The 11,109-nt window shown below is 31.8% G+C and overlaps 1 protein-coding gene across 1 annotated transcript; it reads right to left on the reverse strand.

Annotated features, from left to right (window-relative positions):
* Positions 1 to 361: 361 nt before the first annotated feature.
* Positions 362 to 1,174, reverse strand: LOC133301986 (uncharacterized). Its single transcript, XM_061501693.1, has one exon. It carries the CDS (start codon positions 1,172 to 1,174, stop codon positions 362 to 364), a length of 813 nt encoding a protein of 270 aa, XP_061357677.1.
* Between the last annotated feature and the right edge of the window lie 9,935 nt (positions 1,175 to 11,109).

Genomic DNA, 11,109 nt, shown 5'->3' on the forward strand with positions numbered 1-11,109 from the left:
CGGTTGATTACTCCCTTGATTACTCCCTTGATTATTCCCTTGATTATTCCCTTGATTACTCCCTTGATTACTCCTTTGATTACGCCTTGATTCCCTTCGAACTGGTTCCGGCTTCCTGTTGTCCGCCATTGGAGTTTGAATTCTTGATCGACGTTGACGTTGCACCACCATCCAAGGACCTAATCCATTTTTCTGAAACTCAGCCTCATCTTTTTTCCCGTCTTGATTTTGCTGATTATCCTTTCCCTTCAACTGGTATCTCAGGACAACAATCTTTACTATGTCCATAGCGCCCACAATGGAAACAAATAAGGCCTAAACCTTCATATTCTATCTGTTTAGTTGCTCCGTCCAACACATATTAACCCTTCAAAGGCTGAGCAAGATCCAGTTGCACGCAAATTCGAGCAAACTGTCCTCTTACATGCTCATTAGTTGTCTTATCGATCTTCAACATTTTACCTAGCCAGTTACCAATACGGCGGAAAAAGGCTTCATCATAATACTCCAGTGGGATACCCGGTAATCGCACCCAAGCTGCAATCTTCATCACACTTGCAGCATTTGGTCTAAAAGCTGGCTCCCAACGTCGGAGTGATAAATAATGGCCAAAAATAATCCAAGGACCACCATTTAGAGCAAAAAGAAGATCATCTTTGTTGCTAAATTGCACCACATAGAATCCATTACCTACATCTGTAACGTTAATCTTTCCAGCTCTAGCCCATAGTATTTCAATCTTCTTTTTCATGAAAGCCACTCCTGTATTCCTTCCAAGTAGTTTTACAATGAGAGCTTTTTCCCAAACCTTCAGCATTCTTGTTCTTGCTTTTCTAGTACAACCAAAATGAGTTCTACCATCTTCCTCTGTCCACATTTTAATCCCACCATAATTCACATCCTCTTCCTCCGCAGGTGCACTTTGATCAACATTTTCTTCCAAACTCCAATCCATTCCTTCCCAGTCATCTGTTTCACCATTGTGTTGCATGAGCATCTCTCGCCAAGTCATCTTTTTATTACCGTCGTCAACCATCCAAGATTCATGTCTAGGAACCCTAGACTGTGATTCAGTAAACACCCTATCTCCATCTTTATTTCTCTTATTACTCCTACGTAGTAGATCTTCTTCTTCTTTTGAAGTTTGGCCTTCAGTAGCTATATTTTCCTCCATGAAAAGGAAAACTCTAGCAGAACGTTTTTTGAAAAGGAAAACCCTAGCAGAGCGTTTTTAGTACAATTTCTTCATTTTTCTTTTCATCTTCTCCTTTTCTTCTCTTTCTTCTTACTTCATATTTTTATTTTATTATTATTTTTCTTTGACTACAAACCATGTTTCTTTTCTCCTCGTTCTTCTTATTATTCCCAACCTTCTTCAAATTTTTATTATTTCATTTTGGCTACCAATTGCATTTCCCCCAGTAATAACTCTCCTTCTAAGGGATACATTTTCAAACTTGGAGACCTGCGTTTCCCTTCTCTAATCGCTCCCTCTTCCTAGAAAGATATCAAACACGGAGTCCAGGTAATCCTAATCACTAGAGAGTCATATGTTAGCTTTATATGAATCTTGTTTGATGTAATCCCGATGTTTAGGAAATCCTACAACAGTTTTATTCGAAATTGATTTTTAAAATATTATAGGATAATTATATTATTGAGAATTTTATTCGATTGTATTTAAACATCTAGAAAATAATTGAATTATTTAATTATAGGTTATTTTATTTGGAATTTGTTACATGTAAATTCTAACCCTTGGAGCATTAATTTTTTTTATAAATAAATAATATTATACATCTGTTTTTATCTTCTTACAAATTATTTATATACCTTCTCATTTTACATTGTTGAATAACAAATTGTGACTATAAGTTAATTGAGGTTTCGCGAAAAACTGACTAATGTTTTGATTTATTTGAAGATAGTTTAAAATTTTCTAAATTAGTGATATATTTTAGTGGCACCAAATATATTAATAGTATGATTTAATAAATTTAGATTGACCTTAACTTAAGATAATTTTGATGTAAAGAACCATTAGGTTAATTTCTAAATCTTCTCAATATGTTTAATCATTTCTTAACTTATATGCTTATATCTTATTTATTAAATAACTAAACATTAAATTTTCATGAATAAGTGTTGCATAATTAGATAAATCAAGTTCCAAATAATTTCAAGTAATCTATCAATCACTTGTCCTTTTATTTTCATGATCTTTTTTTATACATGAACATTATTAGGAATTTTGTTGGATTTAATCTTAATTTATAGGAAATCACAAGATTAATTATATAATTATTTTTATTGGATGCAATCCTAATCGTTAGAAAAATTTAGGATGATTTCAATTGAAATATATAACCCTTAAGGTATTTAAATAAAAAATTTAAACTTTAAAAATTAATACGATAAATTATGTAATTATTTGGGTATGAATAATTGAATTAAATATAATTATATTTTAACCCGTTAATGATAATAAATATAAATAATTGGATTTGTTTTGGGGCATAGCCCCTCAGGAAAAATATATAAATAATTGGATTCTTTAAATTATGATATCCTTGAATAACTATGATGATTGATATGATTGAATTATGAATATTGATATGATTGGATTTTGACTTTATTCGAATAGATGTTTGAATTATGATATGATTTGGGCCTTACTAGATATTGAATATTAGAATTATGATTGAAAAATTATGATGCCCTTGAGTAACTGATATATAAGATATATTAAAGAAGAAATTTTCAAATATGATAATTTTGACAAGATTGAATGTTTCTAATTGTGTGTGATTGTAATAAATGGTGGGAATATAACTTTTGGCAAGATACCTCCTAAAAGTGATGAACACAACATTCGAGCTTTATGCATTTGATATATATATATATATATATATATATATATATATATATATATATATTTGGCAACAGGGAATCCCGAGGTACTAGTAGCAACTTTGGAAAGAGGTGTGCACGCTAGGATTGATGTGTTAATACTGGCCAATTTTGATTATATGTGGCTGGCAACAGGGTCTCTTGTCTCTTGGGTCACGGGGTAGGCTGGTAACAAGGACTCCGGGGTCTACCATAGTTCTCTTCCCACTAAATAAACTTAATAAAGATAAATATAATGAATAATGAAATTGATATTTGATTATTATGTGAATATATATGATAAATATTTGAATTGATATTGATTTAATTATTATGTGAATATTTGAGTTGCATTAATTGTATTTTGATTGGGATTACCAGCGTTTTCTGATTATTATGTTTGTGTCTTTGTGCTGTAATGATCCTTCGGGGAGCAGATTTTTAGTGAAACAAGTTACAAAGGGTGGGCTAGCGGTGGACAATGAGGATAACGACTAAGATATTTCTAGCTAGTCCTAAATTTTATGTATTAGACATAGTCTCTGATTTTCTTGTAATATTTATGAATGTAATAAAATTAGCCTTGCACTTGTCCTTATTACATGTGCGGGGATAATATTTTCCCAAATTAGTTTTAGATTATCTTCCGCAGCATTTATTAGATCCAAATAAAATAGTTAAATGTGAATTTTGACAATTATATTGTTATAAATATATTTATAAAAATTGTTAGAAATTTGGGGGTGTTATATATTTCAAGTGTACTTGAACCTGCTATTCATTCACATTTAAACCCAGCACTGCCTTCTGCATTAGCCTCATTCCCTCGTATGTCCAGTTCTGTTGCTTGACCTTGTTCATAAGTTCTTGATGTTGCCCTTTGAATGGTGACCATGTTTCCTTTGCCTTACTAGTTGTGTCATCATTCATCGAAGACCATTAGAGTATTTATAAGTTGGGCCAAGGCATTCGATTTAGCAGCCAAGTGTTCATCTTGAAACTCAATAACTATAGCTTTTGACTCTCAAAGATATTTTCGTAAATCCTCCCCACCTTCCAAAGTGGAGTCTTCGGGAGCCAAACCCTCCTATTGAATCAATACCCGCAGCACAAGATGCGTGTGATGTTAGATAGATTATGTGGATACTACCACATATGAAGGGTGAATGGGTGTATCCAATAGGCCTTAGCAGATGAGGGATTTTCAAATGATAAGCCACCACTCTGATGCGTTTAAAGGTCTGTCAAGCACCCCATGAAGCTTAACTTATAGTGGAAGAATAGTTTGAGCAGTTTGCAATCTATATGTACGACACAAATGGTAGCGACCGAACAAGGATAAATTGTGTTTGCATTCTTCTTAACTCTTAACTATTTATTTTCCATCACTTTCATATATCATGTGTGCTAGAATAGATTGTATAATTGTGATAAATTATGTGATTGATTGTATGGATATATTAGTAAGCTTTTCACATATCAAAGTTTGCAAAAAATTATAATTTAGAAACGAAAATGGGGCTTTTGAGAAAATTTTGTAAAATTCAATTCACCCAATTTTGAGTGTAAAATTCAAAAACTTCAAAAAATCCTTAATATATAAAACTCTAAATAATAGATGAAATATAAAAAATACCCTTAATTAAAAATAACTTAAACTAAAACTGCCTCTAATAAAAAAATTCTTTCTTTTACCAAACTAATCTAATCCAATCCAATCTTGATTAAGTTGTTCAAATTTGATCATCATATTAATTTTTTAATACTTTTGAATTAGTTTTACCTTAAAAATGTTTTTTTTTTAAAATACAATACTATTATTTTTCATTAAAATATATATAAAAAAATATGGTGATTAGGTTGAGAAAATTAAAATTCAACACTAGAATTATTTAAGATTGGATTGTTTTAGGTTAAATAAACACAATTTGATCACTTATTTATACATTGATTCAAGTTAAATTGTACATATTTTGCCATACCAAAAACAAATGTAAATATTTTTTAATCAAATTAGACCTTTGGTGATTCAGTATGAGAAACCATCTTAGATGATTAGTCTTATCCTAAATATTGTGAGAAAATATTGTAAGGAGAAAAAAAATCAAAGTCTAAACATATTAATCTAAAATAATTTATACCTATTCTGAATATATTTAAAATTAAAAAATTATTTGAAACTTAGGAAAATGATAAATCTATTTGATTAAAACAAAAAAATTATTAAAACTTTAATATAAAATAAGAAAGGGAAATTATTTTATAAATTTTTCTTGTCATAAAAATTTGCATAATATGTTAAATTAAACTGACCTATTTTATTTCTTATTTTTATTCACCACTTAAGCAACTTATGTGTAAGTATTATACCTAATTCAAAAATTCACTTCAATAATACCTCAAACAAGAAAAACAAAATAAAAAATTATATGATTATTAAAGTTTGAATAAAAAATAACTGTAATACATATAATAAAATTATTAAACATATTAAAATTTTATTTCACACATAAAAACTATTCAATTAAATATTTCTTTGATTATAAGTATTGTTTTATAAACCAAAATTATTTTTAAAGAGATAGATTATATTTACAGCCTTTTACTACCATTTTGTTTATCATTGGATTAAAATAAAATCAACGGTTATAAAATAATATCATCTTAGAGTCATTAATTTAATTTTGATCAAACGATAATAAAAATGATTATAAGAGAAAAGAGGTTACAAATATAGCTTTTTTTAATTTTAAAATATACTAAATATTGGTTTTAAATATAAATTATAAACTTAGGAGTCTTGAGACAATGTGTTAAATTTTGTTTTGATTAATCCTAACATATAAATATTTTGAAAATTTATGTGAAGTTTTAAAGGATCTGGAATGGCTAAGAAGTTAAAAAGAAATACAACTATCACAGAGTTTTATAAAATGCTTGGTTTAAAATTTATTGTCATTATACTCATTCTAGATATATTTGGAATGCTTCGGTTTAAAAATAATATTGTTGAAAAATAAAATAATAGTAAATTTCTTGTTCATAATTTTAATGCATTACAATAAAAATATTTAGCAATGAGAATATTTTTTTTTCCCTATTAAATTGTTAACTCCCTCTTCTTCTCCAAAAACATTGTATAAATTAGAGATAGTTTTTAAATTGACATCTTTCATTAAAAAATAAATAACTTATACAAAGAGTTTACATACATAAAATTAATCAACCTATATTTATATTTAGAGATGTCAAAATGAGATAAAGCATGCAGGACAACCCTTCAAGTTCCATTTTTAGCCCTTATATGTTAAGGCTATTTTTTACCCTGCCCTAATAACTCGCTTTTCTTTTGGGTTAAGATTGAGTTAACCATGCATATAATATTCCTAAGCTAATTAAATAGTAAATTATATATAATTAAATAATTTAGAATGTATTATTGGGTTAAAATAAGTAAAAGACTTAAATAAATTAATTAGGGTCTTTTCTGAGGTAAAAAGTGCAGTCAGTGAAAAATATGGGGTAAAAATGTGTGTAGGAAAAAGTACCCAAAATATAAAAGTAAAAGTAGAAATATTCCTAGAAAAATATTCCAGACCTTTGGTTAAAGTTTGAAAGGGTACGAAGCTAAATAGATAGATAAGTTGTTAACCGGTGAAAATAACTTAACTATGTTAAGTTGTGAAACACAAGACCCCTCCTTCATTTTTCTTCTTCGTGAAAATAGAGAGGGAGAGAGATAGCCATTGGATAAGAGCTCCAAACCTAACTTCTTTGACTCTCAACCAAATCAACTCATTCCAAAGCCAAAATCACTTCAAATCTTCCCCTTTTTCTTAATCCTGGCTTAGTTTTAAGTGGGAACCATTGTGGAGGGGGATATTTCCTTGGTAGTGGGACGAAAATTGACCATTGGAGGAGCTAGAGGTGAAGTCTTCCATTCTTGTGGCTTGGAACTCCTTCCTTGAACCACCAACTTTTGCCTGGTTTGTCCTCGAACCACACCTTACTGGAAGAGAGGCCCTGCTCTGATACCACTAGTAACGCTCGACCGTTTCAAGAATCAATGACTATCTCCACATACTAACACGAGACTTTTATGTGTGTTTTTTTCTCACTCGCACACTTCCTGAGAAAACTTCAAGGAGGTCACCCATCCCAGAATTACTACAAGTCAAGCACGCTTAACTATAGATTCTCAAAATTACCTAAGTCACGATTACACTTCTTGAATCAAATATACTTCAAGCTAGTACAAAATATACATGTCTTTTATACAACTCTTCCAAAATACATGTATCATGTGATCTTCTCAAAAAGTTGATTACATTTATAGATATATCAAAAGTAATCAAATCTACATTCTATGCCATGAAGTTTATATAGGCCTCTTGCCACACGATGCTCTCTCTCCAAGTGGAGGTACTTGAAATATATCCACAAACACGAGGTAAGATAAAAATATAAGTAAACTAAGCGTCCTTTGAGGGTCACTCCACTCTATAGTTAACTTACTATGCATACATTGTATCTAAACATAACATACATATATCATATCATATATGATGGAACTTCCAAGAGATGTTTGATATATCTCTTAGGCATTAAGCCCTAAGGAGGTCCATAAAGGCTATGTCCAAGTGAAGTCCGTACTATTTCTAGTATGGTCTTTTCATGAGATTTCTGCTACGTCTCATAGGAATCAAACCCAAGAGGTCCTTATCGGGCTATGTCCAAGGAAAGTCTATGCATGCAAACTTTCAAGAGACTTCTGCTACGTCTCTTAGGCTTCTACCCCCAACGAAAGTAATGTATACTCACATAAATCTACTGGCTAGAGATACATCTCATACATACATAATCATCATTTCTCATCCATCTTAACATGCATTCTTCTATGTCATGTTACTATAATGCACAATGCATCACTGCAACCATTACTCCAGGAGTATGGTAGAACACACAATGTCATAAATTGCTCTTTTCTGCTTTAAGAGACCACTTTCATCACAGATCACACAAAGGCAACCTAATGTAAAAGTGGAAATGTGATCAATCATCCATATAACACACAAACATCAAGTTAATTGGCTAGATTATCATCTTAAACCTCAATTTTTACACTTACCCTCTTTGGTAGAAATCAAGAACTTAGGTTTTGAACAAGTGTTGGTTTCAATGGATGTTCCTCAACCAAAGTATCATTTGGCTCACTTTTACATCATGAAATAACACAAGAATCACCATCAAAACTAACACATAATTACTATTCACGAAATCAATATTCGTCAATAACCCCAATTTTTCAAATCTTCATGAAACTTGAAATGGGATGAATTTCCTTACCTTAGAACCCTTTAGAATGACAAGAGCAATGTGCATAAATTAAGACAATTATATTAAGCCACCACGCTATAAAATCCCATCTAAGATGCTAACGCTTCCATTATACACTTATTTTGTACCAATCTTCCATTATCAAGCCACTTCTATTTTATTTTATAGAAAAAGAAGAATTATTAAAGAGAAGGGAAGTGAGTACATTGGGGCAAGGATAAGGCATCCTCAGAAGTTGGGAAAATATAACCAAAAAAAATAAAAGGAAATCGGGAACAAGGAAAGAAGCAAGGTAGCCCAGTCCCTTGCAAATTAAAGCTAGCTACTTGCTACTGATTTCTTCTTCTTCTTCTACAACAGCAAGACCTTCCTTTCCTTGATGGTTCCTATTTGGTTGGTTGCGCTCGCACCGGTCAGGTCTGTTCTTATCTTTGTTATTCATAATTCTCTGTATTTTAAAATGCCTTCAAATAATTTTGTGACACACAAATTCAGTGTTAATTTTGTATTGTTTTTAAAAGAATTAATTTGGTGAATAAAATCTTTAGACTACTGATATTCATAGACTAATGTGGCTGTCACATAATGGGTTTGTTTTGAATTGAATTGAATTGTTTTTTTTAAATGAGTAAGGGATGAATATTCTTTACTTTTAAATAAGCGTTTAATGTAACTTATATACAGTGAACCCAAAACGATGTCGTTTTGAGGTTGAGTGATGAACCCTTAGTTCATCATGGTTTTTAGCAGGAATTAGGATCAAATTGTTTGATTAAATGATGAAAAAACAAGGTTAATGTCCTAAGATGTCCTCAATTACAAGTTCAAGAGCTTTATTGGAAATTTGTATGATTCTTGTAGGAAAAGCAAGCTTGAAAGGCAACTGGAGAAGGAAGAAGATTCTGGAGCTCAAGAGGAGAAAAATTGCCTAAGTGTTGAGCGCTAAAACGTCGACACTGAGCGTTTTAGCTCCCTGCTACAAGAAGAGGCCAAAACTTGCTGGTGATGAGCGCTAAAACGCCCACACAGAGCGTTTTAGCGCGCTGCTGCACTTAGAAGATGGAAAATTGCTAGTCTTGGGCGCTAATACGGCCTGCAATAAGCGTTTTAGCGCCCTGAAGTGGAAAAAGAATTCTGGTCTTCACCGCTAAAACGTCCAAATCAAGAGTTTTAGCGTTGGAGTCAGTTAAAGTCAGTTGAGCATTCACCAAGTTTGGACGCTAAAACGGTCATTCCTTAACGTTTTAGCGTTGGAATCAGTTAAAAGAAGTTGAGCATATGTAAAGCATGGACGCTAAAACGGTCACTTATGGACGTTTTAGCGCCCACATCAGTTTTCTGTTTTTAATTGTAACATTATATAAGGCAAAGCCTTGACACTTAGGAAAAATCTGTATCTGAGGGATCTGAACTTTCTCTCTCTCTTAAACTTTAGTCTGACTTCTCTCTAAATTCTCTTAGTGTTTAGTTTTCGTATTAGGATTTCTTTGTACTAGTTTGGAGATTGAAGACTTTCAACATGGAAATGAAGTTTGCTTCTTTTTCTCTTATCTATTCCTTAATCATGTCTGAGTAGAGTCTTTGTAGTCTGAATGCAATAGAACTCCATGATAATATTATGTTGACTTGATTAATATGATGAAGTATTTTTCATGTGTTGATTTGAGATTTTCTGATTTAATTATTTCTATCAAGGAAGTAGTATAGAACAAGGATGTTTATATGACTTCTGTATTTGATAATCTCAACATCAGAATTCTAGTACTCAAGGGATTGATGCTAGAATTCTGATGTAATCTTAAGACTTGAGTAATTCATGCATGTATTAAGAAAGAGATCACCAAGGGATTGGGGTTTCTGATTAATGTATCTATCAGGGTAGTAAGGGATTACATCTTGATGATAAGTAAAAGGTTGATTAACATCACATGGAAATGAATTCATCATATGATCAGTTTTTACATGGGTTATTATGGAGGAAAGTTGTTTTCTGACTACTTGTTGTTTTATTAATTCCTAATCCATATTTACTTTGTGTCAAATTACTTACAATCAATTTTCTGGTGACAAATTATTCATGATTTTTACAAACTCTTATTTTATTCAAATTAGTTTTCTATGGTTTATTGGTGTTTGAACATAATTCCTCGTGGGAACGATCTTTACTCATCATTTTATTACTTTTACGACTAGTGCACTTGCTAAATGTCACAACAAGTTTTTGGCGCCGTTGCCGGGGAATTTGTTTTTCAACACTAACTGATACTATAGAATTCTGAGATTGAATCCTTTTATTTTCAGTATTTTAGTTTATGTTAAGTTTCTGGTCAATTTTGATTCTGGTATATGCGAGGTACCCTTGATCCGAATTTGTTGTTGTATGATCCAGAATTAGAAAGGACATTGAGGAAGCACAAAAGGGCAGCCAGGCAAAGGAGACAGTTGTAAGAAATTGGTGAATCAAGTACGGTTAATCAGGAAGAGATAATGGCAGAGAATCGCAAACCACCACCACCACAGAGGACACTGGGAGAGTACATGACTCCTGCAGTGATTCCTTCAATTGGGAGTGTTGTGCGCCCAACAGTGGAGCCCAACAACTTTGAATTGAAGCCTGCTTTGATACATTTGGTGCAGAAGGATCAGTTTGCTGGAACCAGTGCAGAGGACCCTTACTTGCACATAGAGAACTTTCTATTGTTGAGTGATACTGTGAAGATAAATGGTGTCACAAGAGATGCAATTCTGTTGAGACTATTCACTCATTCACTAACGGATAATTCAAGGAGATGGCTGCAATCATTGCCACAAGGAAGTATAACAACTTGGGATGATCTGCAAACCAAGTTCTTGCAGAGGTTTTTCTCAGCATCCAAGAGAGCC

This window comes from Gastrolobium bilobum, unplaced genomic scaffold (genome assembly GCF_033153095.1).
Source record: "Gastrolobium bilobum isolate Gb01-03AN ecotype WA unplaced genomic scaffold, APGP_CSIRO_Gbil_v1 utg3596, whole genome shotgun sequence".
Classification (NCBI taxonomy): domain Eukaryota; kingdom Viridiplantae; phylum Streptophyta; class Magnoliopsida; order Fabales; family Fabaceae; genus Gastrolobium; species Gastrolobium bilobum.

Excerpts from the sequence above, each read along its gene's own strand:
- LOC133301986 (XM_061501693.1), bottom strand. The coding sequence starts at position 1,174 with ATGGAGGAAAATATAGCTACTGAAGGCCAAACTTCAAAAGAAGAAGAA.